The following is a 14,637-nucleotide window of genomic DNA, read 5'->3' on the forward strand; positions in this document are numbered from 1 at the left end:
AACAGGGGGTCCGGGCCCAAGGAATGTTTTCGTGCAAAACAAATGCTTGCAATGGATTCAGAATCATTAAAAAACCCTAGTTTGACCCCTCACATGCTACTTAAAGCATATTTATTTTGGTGTGTTTTATCCTGTATAGTTAAAGGACAACTCCGCCCTAAATCACTTCTAGGCTCATTTTCCTACTTAGATTGATCCAAAATTACTGTCCATGGGGTCTATTAGGCAGAAATCCCCCTGTTGTCCAGTTTCCCCAGCAGAACCCAGCAGCCCTCATAGCAATGGAGTGGAGCCTGTAAGCCTATCGCTTTTACACTATTTGTTGTGGTCAAAAGTGTTTTTATTTTTCATGAATGTGTTACTAGTTGTCATTACAAACACAGCCATGTCGTCGTTGTCCCACACAAGCCATCACACTCTGATAAAAAGATGTTATACTTGTATGTGTTTTGCCAAGTCCCGGAAAAGAGGCCCTGTGCTTGGCCAGTAAAGTCACTTTGATTGGCAGTTGTGCCGAATGCTCACCCCAAAACATGTTCTATGATATTGTGGTGGCTTGTGTGGGACAACCAAGACATGGATGTGTTTGTAATGACAACTAGTAACACATTCATGAAAAAGAAAATCAATTTTGACCGCAACAAATAGTGTCAAAGCGATAGGCTTATAGGCTCCACTCTATGCTATGAGAGCTGCTGGGTTCTGCTGGGGAAACTGGACAACAGGGGCATTTGTGCCTAATAGACCCAATGGACAGTAATTTTGGATCAATATAAGAAGGAAAATTAGCCTAGAAGTGATTTAGGGCGGAGTTGTCCTTTAAGTTAATGGGATCCCAACTTTCAGCAGCTGTCACGGATTCTCCTAGGGAAACTGAATTTCAGTCTTTGTGGGATGTGTTACTAGACACCTTTACAAACACATTGGTGAAGACATTTTTTGGTAAGGAATTTATTCCAGGACTTTTTAAGATATCCCCCGACTATATGGCTGTAGGATAGAACGTGTCTTTGAAGCGGGTGGTCGAGGCATGGATTGATCTGGTATGGAGAAGGGCTTTCATCGCTTAAAAACTTACAAATTTGAAACATGGAGATACAAGGTTTCTCCCTCACAGCACTACTCATACCAGTAAGACTCCCTAATCGGGAGATAAGCGACCGTAGGTCACATGTATACACAAAGAGGGCTGTAACTGCCATTGGTTCCTAGTTGTGTGGGCAATGTGTAGACATACTGTGTACCGATGTGTGTGATTTTAGGGCAAAATCTGTAGGAGCAGTGTCCAAAAATGTGTTTTGCAAGAATCGGCCTCATGGTGGCGCTAGAAGAGGGCCATGTGAGAAATGAGGGGTGGGGTCTCCGCGTTGCCTTGGCGGACGAATAGGTACCGGCCCCGGCTCTCCCGGACGCTCCTAGCCCGAGTTACGGCATTTTATGTGAGCTGCAGTGGAGGGGGTCCTCCACTGGGGGCGCCACCACTTTGGCGTCCGTTCTGGAGCACCAGGAGTCGGTGGTCCCCGGGAATTCCCCGTGAGCAGCCCCGTTGGGGTGGTCATTTGGTCATTTTTGCACATTTGGTCATTTTTTACATCTGGGGGTCCCCCAGGGACCTGGGGGTCCCTGGAGCTCGGGGGGTCCTTGGAGGTTGTAGTTTGGCAGGCAAGGAGTGTGTGTGCAAAATTTGGCATGGATTGGGGCAACGGTTGCGGAGATATGAGCAGGGCAATAGTGTGACGTGTGACGTGTGAGGTGTGACAGACAGACGGACAGACTGACTGACTGACTGACTGACGGACTCACTCACAGTTTGTGCAGGTTTTGATAGTAAGTGCGACCTACGGTCGCAACAAACATTACACATGTGGTAGAAAGAAGAGACCAGGAGAAGCAGGTTTTGAGAGGGTTTAATGTGTTGACAGGTCATCATCTGTATTTGAATGCTTGAAGGTGAGCAGACCCTCCTCAGAGGTTGGGGTTGAGGATCTTCCCCATGAACAGGATGTTGTCCGAGTCGGCGATGAGGACCATGAAGGGCCGGTTGAACTTGATCTGGGGGACGATGCGGGCAGAATACAATGTGATGCCGATGCCCGTGGCTGCGGTGGCGGTGGCTCCGCTCTCGTCGACGTCCAGCGTGGCTTGATGGACCACCTGAAGATGAACCCAGCAGGGAGGATTAGAAGATCAGTGATCATCACACTTCTTCATTTGGAGGACAGTTTACAGTTTAGGCATTTAGCAGACGCTTTTAATCCAAAGCGACTTACAATAAGCAGATAATACATCACTATAATAAACAAGATAATATGTCATTAACAATATAACAAATGCATAGGAATAGCAATCTATTTAAAAAAGATTCTAACTAGCTTCATGTATGTTCATTGAGTGTTACAGTAGTGCTATGGGTTTAGGTGGAGTCTGAAGAGGTGCGTCTTCAGTCCACGGTGGAAGCTAGGGAGTCCATAGTTCTAAGTGCGACAGGGAGTTTATTCCACAGTTTGGGGGCCAGGAGGGCAAATTGTCTATGATTTAGACCACGGACCCCCATAACTTTCATTTAGCCCCCAGGAAACCCCTCAAGGACAGAGTTTGAGAACCACTGGATTAGATAAGATATTCTTTAATGATACGCATGGAGAAATGCAGGGGACATAGCATATTTAGCTATTTATTTATAGCTAACTTCTACACCAATCTTTCCTTTGGGGTCCCTGGCACAAAACCTTTTCAAATGGGGGTCCAGTTCACAGTCAAATACATCATCAATTTGGGGGTCCCTGACATGAAGATGTCTGAGAAGCAGTGCTGTAGTGCAGTGCACATCCCAGTAGTCCATGTGTGAATGTATCAGTAATCCAAGAATAGAACACAACATATGGGTGTCAGGCTTGGTTGAGGAGCCTGATGGCTGCTGGACTGATGGACTGACTGTCCTTTGTTGTGGTATAAAAGAAGGGACAAATAGACCAGGGGTTTTCAAAGTGGGTGACGGGGCACCCTGGGGTGCCATGACGGCAGTCCAGGGGTGCCGCGAGAACATTTGGAATTTATTTGGACACTTGAAAAAAATATTTAGTATCATTTTAAACTTGAAGTACAAAGTTATTTTCAGTCAGTTCTAACCAAAATGGCTATTATCTCAACGCTTTCCTCGCAACATAATCACTAAAATATCGTCACTTTCGGGCAGAAACCTTGTATCTCCAAGTTTCAAATGTGTACGTCTTTTGGTAAAGCAAAGCCCTGCTTCATCATACAAGACTGTCGCACAAAACTAGTGAAAACAGCCGATCTACAAGCACAATGCGAGGCCTGCTGGGAGTGAAAGTTATAATGTAGGGGTGCCTAGGATTAAAAAAATATTCATGGGGTGCCCTGAGACAAAATGTTTGGGAACCCCTGAAATAGTACAGTCAGACCCTCATCCTCTGTGACAGCTCTTACCTCTGACACGGCCAAGTTCTCTCCAATGCCAGTGAGATCGGCAGAACCACCAAAAACGTCCGTTATCCCCATCTGACTCAGCACACCCTTCAGGTTCATCTTGGTCTTGATGGAAAACTTGGGAACAAATACATTGTACTCCCTGAAAGGGAAATGCAAACTTTAAAATGTGAAAGTAATGTAAAAGTCATTACTTGGCACAGAAAGTAATATTCTAAAATACAGTACCATACCAAAGCGACATTGGCAACCTCGAAAAGTGCTACAGTATATTAGTGCCATATAGTGTTATTTTATTAATTCGCTTTAATTTAAAGGGATCCCTAGCTAATACGACAAATATGCCTTAATACATTATAATTGTCCTCTATATCTACCAGTAAGACTCCCTAATCGGGAGATAAGCGACCGTTGGTCGCTTATCTCCACAAATAGGCCAAAAGTTTGTTTTACCAATTATCAAGACATACGGGCAGTTGACAGTTTGCCATGGTTACTCATTGAAGTTGAATCTCCATATATGGAGATAACCTACGCATCACACTAAGTCTGACCTCACCAGCCCATATTTGGGCATGAGCAACTTATGTCTCCATATATGGAGATATGATGACATCACACAGTCCTCAGCCGATGATGTGGCGTTATGTCATACAATACACAAACAAGCCCTACAGTATAAAGGGGCAATTCTTGCCAGGAAAGAAGCATTTCTTCGACTCAGACCTTATCGCCAGGGTTGGCTTATAGCAGCTGTCGGTAGGACCATATATGGATTCTGTTAGTGTGGATCTCCTAACAGGGCATCATCTGGGATACAATCCCTTTTATGCCCATATATGGAGATCCCTAACAGAATCCCTTTCATGCCCATATATGGAGATCCCTAACAGAATCCCTTTTATGCCCATATATGGAGATCCCTAACAGCATCCCTTTTATGCCCATATATGGAGATCACTTACAGCTAACAGAATCCCTTTTATGCCCATATATGGAGATCCCTAACAGAATCCCTTTTATGCCCATATATGGAGATCCCTAACAGAATCCCTTTTATGCCCATATATGGAGATCCCTAACAGAATCCCTTTTATGCCCATATATGGAGATCCCTAACAGAATCCCCTTTATGCCCATATATGGAGATCCCTAACAGAATCCCTTGTATGCCCATATATGGAGATCCCTAACAGAATCCCTTTTATGCCCATATATGGAGATCCCTAACAGAATCCCTTGTATGCCCATATATTATGGAGAAATCCCTGCTCTGAGTATCTGACATCAGTGTGATGTCACCTGTTTATGCCCATATATGGAGATCCCTGCTCTGCGTATCTGGTTGCTATGGTAAACAGTTGGTTGCTAGGGTAAAAAAACATGGTTGCTATGGTAAACAGTTGGTTGCTAGGGTAAACAGTTGGTTGCTAGGGTAAAACCATGGTTGCTAAGGTGGTTGCTAACGTACACTAACAGACCAGCAACAACAGACTGTTGCCACAGCAACGTACACAAAGGTTTGTGTACACATGTGGTGTGATGTCATACTGATGCGGAGATATGAGCAGGGCAAAGATGTGACGTGTGACGTGTGACGGACGGACGGACGGACGGACGGCCGGTGGAGGTTTTCATAGTAAACTGCTCCCTGACGGTCGCAACAATGTGAAATTAAAAACACCTTAAATATTTTATTTCTTCTAGAAATAGCTAATCTTTCACTCAATAGGGGAAATGCCTGTCGTAAGTTGATGATGTCATAAATGTAATTTGTGATCTATCCATATGGAATTTATGGCATGCATGTGCAAATAAAAACAAACGTAATACTTCCTATGGTTAATATGAGCATTAAAACAATATTTCAAATGTGTTTTTTTTTTTTTTTTTTTTTGCACATGCATGCCATAAAAATTACACATGACATTTATGACATCATCAACTTGCGACAGGCATTTCCCCTATTGAGTGAAAGATTGGCTATTTCTAGAAGAAATACAATATTTGAGGTGTTTTTAATTTTACATAGTAGTTATAGAGAACAAGTATAATGTAAGGCATATTTGTCGTATTAGCCAGGGATACTTTTAAAGTAACATGTAATGTACAAAGTTTCTTATCAACTTTAAAAAAAAAACGTAACCACTTAACCTGACGTTCCTATTTTGCGCATGTCACGTTTTCTTGACAAAATAGCCGCTTATCTACAGGTTCACAACACGCCACAACATGTAGATAGGCAATTTTCCGAAAGAAATTAACATTTGTGAAAACCTTCTTTGCAACAGTGTCATGTCAAACCTTTTCTTCATCCACTTGAGCCACTTGGCCAAGTGCATGGGGCAGATGTGCTCCTCCAGCTCGGTCAGATGACCTGCGTCAGGCAGCATCAGCAGCATGGAGTAGGAGTTGTTGAAGGGCAGACGGAGGACAGTGGTGGAGATGGACTGGTCAATGTAGACGTCGAAACCGGCCTCCACGTTCATCATCTGGACTGGAACCTGCAACAACACCGCCATGTGGATCATTAGAAGAGCCGGAGATAGGGGGTGCTCACTTCTGGCCTCCTTCTCTGGCCTCCTGAAAGGTGACTTTTGAGGGCAGTTTTGAGGGAGGCCAGCGAGCTACATGTTTTAAGGGAGGTGGTCAAGGAATTCCACACCTGGGTGGCAGTGTTGTAGAAGGAGAATGTTCCCATATTTGTCTTATGGGTTTTTGTAACCAGATCGTTGTTGTGGCTGTAGGCGTGGCTAATTCTGTGTAGATGTTTGGTCAGAAATGCAGGCATTGAGGGGATGGAGGGCAGAGTTCCATTGACTATTTTGAAAGCCAATTCCAAAAGGTTCAAGTGGTTCCAGGTCTTAATGGGTTAAATGTTCATCATTCACACAACTAGTGATACCAATGCAGACAGAATTGCATGGCACCAGAACCACATGGTTCACACATGACGTACTGTACATACAATATCAGTACATTGACAGCATTTCAAGCAAGTGTGAATAATAGGGCTGCCCATTGCTTTTCTTTGAATATTATCTTCATAAACAGTGTAAATCTTTTTTTTATACTTTCTATTGCAATGATGGTTTTAAATTTCACATTTTATATCCGTAGTTGCAATTATTTTCTTTTCTTTTTTTTTCTATAAATGTACATAACACGTGCAAAAACCCACCTCCTACTTAACAACATTAAAATTAAACAGTGTAAATCTAAGCATAACTATAGTAAAATATAAGGTACTGTACAGTACAAATAGGTGCAATCAGTGGTCACCAAACAAACACATAAAAAGCCATTCAGTTAGACCAGGAGTGTCTAAAGTGCAGCCTGTGGGCCAAATGACAAATTGAATGCGGCCAGCGGCTTCATTCCTATATTGTAATATAAACGGCCCGTCAGCACTGTCAAACAAGAATGATTTATAGTATAATTTGTCAGGATTTCTTGTTCCCTGTTGTCTCATTCTGAAGGGCTCAAAGAAAGGCTATTTTGTTGTATTTTTTACCTTGTACATCTAATGTGAGTTATTTGGTAATGTGAGTTATTTGTGTTCTGTTGAGAGCAGACACCTGACAAAAGACCATTGACATTAAATATTAATGACGACAGTTAAATAAAATATTGTAAATGTGATGCATATCTATGTGACTTTGTTATGGTCCGACTGAAAGTACATTATTATTAGTCGAAAAGGGTCTTATAGCCCCTTTTCGACTGCAGCTTTAGCACCACACCACACCACATAAAAATATCTACATTTCCATTACACAAAAGTACCCCTATCGGTAAGAAACAAATTGACCCTTTTAACTGTGATTATAATACAATATAATTACAACTATCCTAAATTATAATACTATAATGGATTATAACTGTGATTATAACACACTATGAAGTATTAATGTATTACTATGATAACTATATTACACTATAATAGATTATAATTGGTTATAAGAATAAACAATAGAATCTATTATCATGTATTACAACTATATCCTGGTGGTCTAAATGAAAAGTCAGTGAGTGATCAGTCATTATGAAGTGATTGGCCCTGTTTGGCCTAGCTCAGACCTACTCTAGATTAGATACTTTTTAGTACCACGGTTAGTACCACTTTCACACTTTCAGGTCCTTGTAGTGGAAAACCTGGCACAAGTGGGCGGTGTGGAGTGGTGTGGTGTTGGGCCAGTGGAAAAGGGGTATGTCAGGAGATATAGTCGGCCCTTTGGGTGTTTTAATATTTTCTACTGTGGCCCCCTTTGAAAAAGGTTTGGACGCCCCTGAGTTGGTCCCTGAGACGGTGGTGTGCGCTGGTACCTGGGTTTGCTCATCCACATGGAACACATCCTCCCTGGTGTCTTCAACTTCAAACGGAGTCTGCCATTTCCCTGTTTGACAAGAAAATGTAGACAGGACAATGGCAATAGTGAGACGTCATTGAAATGAGGGAAGATGACTGTAGTGTCTTTGTGGACCACCAGGGGTCCAAAGAAGAAAAGGACATCAAATGGGGATTAGACTCATGTTATCAAATGGGGATTAAACTATTAAAGTTGAATAACTAAACTATTGGGCGTCACGACTAACCATTCTTGGCAATGCTTTAAGATGCTTTCTCTGAGTACTTTGCATGTAACCTAAGTACTCTGAATCATCGCGAAACAAAAATAAATATATTGCTCTATGCTTTATATCAATAATACATTTTATCCATTCATGAGTTATCCTGACTCAAGTTATCAAATGGAGGTCCATGGCCTAATGGATCTAATGTATATCTTACTGGGGGTCTTTGAAAAAGGTTGAGAATCACTATAGAAATTAACCTTATTAAACCATATAAGGTTGAAGGCCCAGTTCACCTCTGGGACAACCAGATCTTATTGCATTTTGCATCATATGATGCAAAATGCATCACTAGTCATGCTGAAATACTAAAATATCTCAAAACACAGATTGAACACAAAAAATAACTCAGGATTTTGTTGATCGCGTCCCAAACAACAATAAAATAAGATCTGGTTGTCCCAGAGGTGAAGTGGGCCTTTAACAACTAATTGCAACAGGTCGCAGTTAACTATGAAAACCAGTACATCCTGTCTGTCTGTCCGTCCGTCCGTCCTCCCATAACGCCTCAATGTCTATAGCTGACCTGTTGTGACATCACTTTTTTGACCCATATTTAGCAATGCCCATATTTGGCAATGCCCATATATGGACGCTTCCAGGTGATGCCCTGTTAGGCTTTCATGCCCATATATGGAGATCCCTGATATCATCAATATTAAGCCCATATCTGGGAATGCCAATATACAGAATACATATTGTGTCATTCTAGCCAGTGTGGCTGCCCCGACATGAGTTCCGCCCTTGTTCCTTGTATGCCCATATACGGAGATCCCTGATGTCATCAATATTAAGCCCATAGCTTGAAATACCCACATACCGGTCTGTGGTCTATAACAAGACATCTATGATGTCAGACTTAAGTCAAATCCATATTTGGGAAAATATTTTGGCCAAATTTTGTCCAACTTAAACAACCAACCGTCCGCAACTCAAATCACACTTGTAAATGATTTCCATCCTGTGCGAATTCCATCCTGCGCGACCTCGCCCTATGGTTCGAGGTCGCTTTCCGCCCTTAGGGCGTCTTACTGGCAGTTATTTTTTATTTAATTCATGTCTGGCGTATGAAAATGATATTAAAAAACTGCAGACGATAGACGGACATCTCTTACCTTTGTAGTAAATGTAACTAATGAGATACATGACTGTAGCAGGGTCCAGGTCTTCCACCAGTTTGTCTATCTTGCCGTGGGTCTTCTCCCCCACATACTTGTTGATGGTAGCAGCGCTCTCTATGGGGTTGGTAAAGTCCACACTCTTCCCGTCCGCCTGGTAGGACTGGCTCAGGGCCTGCAGGAACTCCGGCTGTGGCTTGAACTTATTGTCCACAAACACGGCGGTTCCTGCGTTAATGTCCTCGGACGAAGTCTTGCTGGCTGCGGTCAGAAGTCCATGGAAGGCCTGGTCTACGTCAGCCTGGGTCAGCAAGGAGCTGTTGAAGCCCAGAGCACTGAAGAGCTGCTGGTGGGTTTGGCCCCGGGCCCCTACAGACAAGGCTGCCAGGGCCATGCTGACACTGGAGGGGGAGAAGAAGATGTTCTTGCCCTGGTTGTTCGCGGCCAGTTTCCTGTACAGGCTGAAGGCGAAACCTTTGTTTGCCGACGTCACCGCGGAGAGGCTGGCTGCGGCGCTGTCTGCGCTGTTATCTGCATGATCTGAAGGTGATGAGATAGATCTGTTAAACACTTAACACTTTACTTCTCCCTCGTACGACAAATAGCAAACATATGGCTGGCATTGAGTGGCATTTCCTCCTCAGCCTATAGTGGGAAAGTTCGTGCATATTTTCACAGCAATCGGGCGCTGTGTTCAGGATTTGGGGCATTTTGTTCAAAGTGAAACACCCCTGGTTCGCTGGTTCCCTTGCCAATTTTATCCAATCAGTATGGAATATGAGAAATCGGACAGAACCCTCTTGATCACATGTGTCCATGTGTTTTGACAAAATCTGTACGAGTAATATAAAAACAAAACGCTATGAAAGACCCATGTGAAAAAAGAGAGGTTTTTCCATGGCCTCTCATGCAGATCGGTCCAGTTATGGGTAAAAACGTGAAGCGGCCTGTTATAGCGCCACCATGAGGCTGATTTGAAAAACTGTAGGGTGGTATTTCATCCTTGGTCTAGTGCAAATTTGTTTTTAGGTTTCACTGCAATCGATGGATGCTGCATTGATTATTTGAGGCTTTTTGTTCAAAACCTCTCTTGCCAACTTTGGAATCCAATCTTATATTTGGACAAAATCTGTAGGAAGTAATATCAAAAGAAGTGCAAAAATCTGCCTCCTGGTAGCGCTATAACTGTCCGATGTGAGTAATTTGGAGCAGAGGTTCTGCTCTGACATCCAGGGAGGGTGTGACTGTGCATGTGCACCGTTTCACGCAACAGTCTCCAACAGCCAGGGGCGTCACAAGGGGGGGAAAAGTGGGACTGAGTTACTAGGGCCCAAGGTGGAGGGGCCTTAATTATTTTATACTTTAGCTATTGAAAAATAGCAGATATACAAGCTCACAGCGCTGCACCGAGTGCCGCACTGCGAGCTTCTAGATCTGCTATTTTTGAAAAGTCGTGAAAATGTGTGCAAATCTTTGAATATAGGCCTACAGTATGTATTTTAAGCGAACATTTGTAACTCAAATTTAGCTTCTGGGGGGTCCCTGGAACTAAATATTTTGAGATGGGTATTTTGGGGGTCCTTCACGTGAAAAGGTTTGAGCATCACTGACATAGAACCTTAAAAAATAGCAGATCTACAAGCTCTCAGCACGGCACCGCTTGTATATGATGATGACCTGAATATTTACCTTCATGTCCTGCATGGTGATGACCTGAACCCAGACACACCAGCACTGATAGAATCAACACCCCCACAGCTCCTTGCATCATGGTGACCTGAGGTTCACAAGGTTCCATCAGTCAATAGTTCACTCACTGTTAACTAAACAGACGCTTCTCTGTCTGGAACTACAACTACCATGAATGTGTTGTAGTCCAGCGCTTCTCAACATGTGGCCCTGGGTCCACTTGTGGGCCTGGAGGATATTGCAAGTACTCCCCCAAATAAATTGAACAAAACACTATGATTTTAAAGGTTGGGTCAAATTATGTTTTTTTTAAATAAGAGCTTAAAGTTCTAATAATAGCACTCTATAGTGTTTGTTCAGCAAGAGGGGTCTCCTCAACTTGGTCTACCTGTGTTTTAGTTTTTCTAGATTGATATTCCTGTGCATTTGTTGTATTGCTGTTGATGTACTGACATATTATCTTGCTGAACAAACACTCTATAGCAATGAGTACTATCCCAATATAGAGCTATTTATTTAACAAAAAAAAGACTTACCCTTCATTTAATGATAACATTAATAATTTAAACAAACACAATAAATGTCATAGTTTTTCTTTCTTGAAAACCTTGTAAAGTGAGTTGTCATTGTGATATGGATAAATATGAAGCCGCGACGGCCAGTTGATATGGCAACCTTAGGCACTGCAGGTGCCAAGACTGGCACAGGGGAGGGTGATGACTGGCACACTGGCATTAAGTGTGAGAGAGAGGATTTTTCTCTTAAAATGAAAATATTCAAAAAGGTTTTGGTCAGTTAACTCAGTTAATTTTTTTTCAAAAGCCCTGGGTGCCAATGACGTCTTTGACGTCTTTTGTGTTTTTTGTATAGATTTTTTTTTTTTTTTTTTTTCATTTCAAAACATTTAAAAAAAAAATCAAAATTCATGGGTGGCACATGAACCTTCGAGCCGTTTTGGCATTTGGCACAGAAAGAGTTAAATGAAGTCCCCTCACATCTATTATACGAATTACATCCTGCACATAATTCTTCATTCATTCATTCTCCTAACTCTGACTGGGGAAGGATCAGCTCAGACCAGCCAACACAGGGATGCTGACCGTGGTAAAAAAACACAGGACAATAATCCACTCGTCCTCCTGGCCCCAGCACACATGAAGCTAGATAGCATTTTTTAGGTTTTAGAAACGTTTTTTACTGCTTAGGTGTGTGGTCTACCTATGTTATTGTTTTTGCTAGATTGATATGTGTGTGCATTTCTTTGTATTGTTGATGTACTGACATATTATCTAGCTCAGGGTTTTTCAAAGTGGGTGACGGCTGACGGGGCACCCTGAGGTGCCGTGACGGCAGTCCAGGGGTGCCCCGAGATAATTTGATCATATTCGGAATTTATTTGGACACTTGAAAATTTTTTAAACTTGAAGTAGGCCTACAAAGTTATTTTCAGTCAGTTCTAACCAAAATGGCTATTATCTCAACGTTTTCTTCGCAACATAATCACTAACATATCGTCACTGTCGGGCAGAAACCTTGTATCTCCAAGTTTCAAATGTGTACTTTTGGTAAAGCAAAGCCCTGCTTCATCATACAAGACTGTCGCACAAAACTAGTGAAAACAGCCGTGAAAACGCATCGCGATGCGAGGCGTTGTGTGCTTTAGATCTGCTGTTTTCACTAGTACATATTATATAAATGATAAAAAACCACATAGGCCTACAAGGTTTCCACCAGACAACGACGATATGCTATAAATATAAGGTGCTGGGAGTGAAAATTATAATGTAGGGGTGCCTCGGATTAAAACATAATATTTATGGGGTGCCCTGAGACAAAAAGGTTTGGGAACCCCTGATCTAGCTTATTGTAAGTCGCTTTGGATTAAAAATGTCTGCTAAATGCCTAAATTGTACATTGTAGGGAGTCTGGAAGATACTGTAGGTGATGTTATTGCTGAATGATTTTAATGATCAATACATCCTGATGTGAAAGAAAATATTTCTAAAGAATAAAAAATATAGAGAGAAATCAAGGTTGTTGTATATACCCTATGGACAATCGAAATGGCAGGGTCACTCAAAGAAAATGTATTCTTTTTCAAGTGAATGTGATTGAATAAATTATTTTCGGTAAGCAATACATTATAAATTAGCTCATCATTTGAAGTACAGCAGTACATTACTCACCTTCCTAATGTGCAGACACCTCACCACAGACTGCTGAGAGACAGACAGAGACGTTGTCTTTTGGCAAATGATGACATCCACTGCACTTTGACATGTTTGTTTGACAGTATGTCCTTCTCCTATTTGCTCTGCATGGCCTGTGTATTTATTCTGTGTAATGATTACTGTTAAGCAATCAAGCATGGAATCATGGCTGAAAATACAACAGGAATATGGCAAAAAGTCAGGTAGCCATAGTCGTCTCTTAGGCTTAAATATCTGTAGACTCTAGGAGGCTATTGTAGTTCTAAACATTATAAATATCTGTCTCTAGGACAGGGGTCTTCAACGTTTTCAGGCCAAGGACCCCTTAGTTGAGAGAGAGATGAAGCAGGGACCCCCACAACCTGTTCATAGTCTGATTGTCAGTTTTTTAAGAGCACTATATATCCTCAGTATATTTTGGATTTATGTCAATTTCAGATATTCAACCACTTGTCTTGAACAGTCAGTACTTGATAAACTTGACCTTTCACTCTGTACTTACTTCTTTTTCCCCTCTACACCAAACCTCTTTGCCGAAAATAGCCGATCTACAAGCTCACAAGCGCGAGGTGTGGTTGTGAGCTTGTAGATATGCTATTTTTGGCTAAAGTTCTCTGAATAGGGTCAACCAGGGTTCAAGTGGTTGATATGAAAAAAAGAGAAAAAAAGTTTCTATCACACAAAGATTTGGAGGACCCCCTGTCAAAGGCTGGTGGTGTTTCTGATTTTCGGAATGGTGGGGTCTTATAGAACAATGGGAAACCCCACCATTCCGAATAATGGAAGTCAATCTTCGGAATGGTGGGGTTTCGGAATGGAGGTGTGTGTACCCGGGGGTCCCGACCCACAGGTTGAGAAAAGACCAAAAAAAAGTGAAAAAGTGAGCATACAGTAGGGATATTACACTTTCAAAACATGTTTACGTCATTTTATCGTCTACTCAGGCTTTTAGGAGCAGACAGACAGTTGCTCGATTCAGTAGATTATACATGAAGATATTCATTTTAACAGACACACCCCCCTCCTATACAAACCCACTGTAACTTCAAACTCCATTTTAACCATGTTAGATTCATCGGAAAACACTCATCCTTGGCACTGCTGACTCATACTACTGCCCTCCTAATACGTGAGGGGCCCATGTTTTTCAATGACTATTTTCAAGTATTTTATTAAAAAAGGGTAATTGAAAAAACATGGCCTCCTCACATATTAGGAGGGCAGTATGAGTCGCCAGTATGAGGACGGGTGTTTTCCAGGAATCTAACATGGTCAAAATGGAGTTTGAAGTTACAACACAGTGTTTTATGGGTTTATTTCGTCACAGCGCAACAGAAGGTGAAGTATCACTGCAACAACCCCCCGATGTAGGCAAGAGTGAAAACAGGACCGCCAAATATTCTAAAAACATTCCCCTATGTCCTTTGAGACACATGTCAAGAGAGGGCACTTTTTACAGACGGATAAAAGGGCAGGGGCCCCCTTTGATGTCTAAGGGGGTTCCAAACAGCTGTCCTCTTCAGCACTGGGTTCCA

General features: G+C 42.1%; 1 protein-coding gene across 1 annotated transcript; it reads right to left on the reverse strand.

The window, feature by feature from the left end:
- Positions 1 to 1,891: 1,891 nt before the first annotated feature.
- Positions 1,892 to 13,195, reverse strand: LOC308295820 (alpha-1-antitrypsin-like protein GS55-MS). The gene is made up of 7 exons (XM_080738881.1): positions 13,079 to 13,195; positions 10,893 to 10,980; positions 9,201 to 9,743; positions 7,777 to 7,847; positions 5,755 to 5,954; positions 3,451 to 3,592; positions 1,892 to 2,154 (listed from the first exon to the last, which is right to left on the reverse strand). The coding sequence occupies exons 2-7, from the start codon at positions 10,972 to 10,974 to the stop codon at positions 1,966 to 1,968; spliced, it is 1,227 nt and encodes a 408-aa protein (XP_080595007.1). The 5' UTR covers positions 10,975 to 10,980; positions 13,079 to 13,195; the 3' UTR covers positions 1,892 to 1,965.
- Between the last annotated feature and the right edge of the window lie 1,442 nt (positions 13,196 to 14,637).

This window comes from Nannobrachium achirus (assembly GCF_963921795.1).
Source record: "Nannobrachium achirus genome assembly, chromosome: 12".
Classification (NCBI taxonomy): domain Eukaryota; kingdom Metazoa; phylum Chordata; class Actinopteri; order Myctophiformes; family Myctophidae; genus Nannobrachium; species Nannobrachium achirus.

What these genes read in the sequence shown, in the direction of transcription:
- LOC308295820 (XM_080738881.1), bottom strand. Translation starts at nt 10,974, where the DNA reads ATGATGCAAGGAGCTGTGGGGGTGTTGATTCTATCAGTGCTGGTGTGT. An exon ending in TCACCATGCAGGACATGAAG is followed by an intron (nt 9,744 to 10,892) that starts GTAAATATTCAG and finishes CATCACCTTCAG; the next exon opens with ATCATGCAGATAACAGCGCA. An exon ending in TAGTTACATTTACTACAAAG is followed by an intron (nt 7,848 to 9,200) that starts GTAAGAGATGTC and finishes CTTGTCAAACAG; the next exon opens with GGAAATGGCAGACTCCGTTT.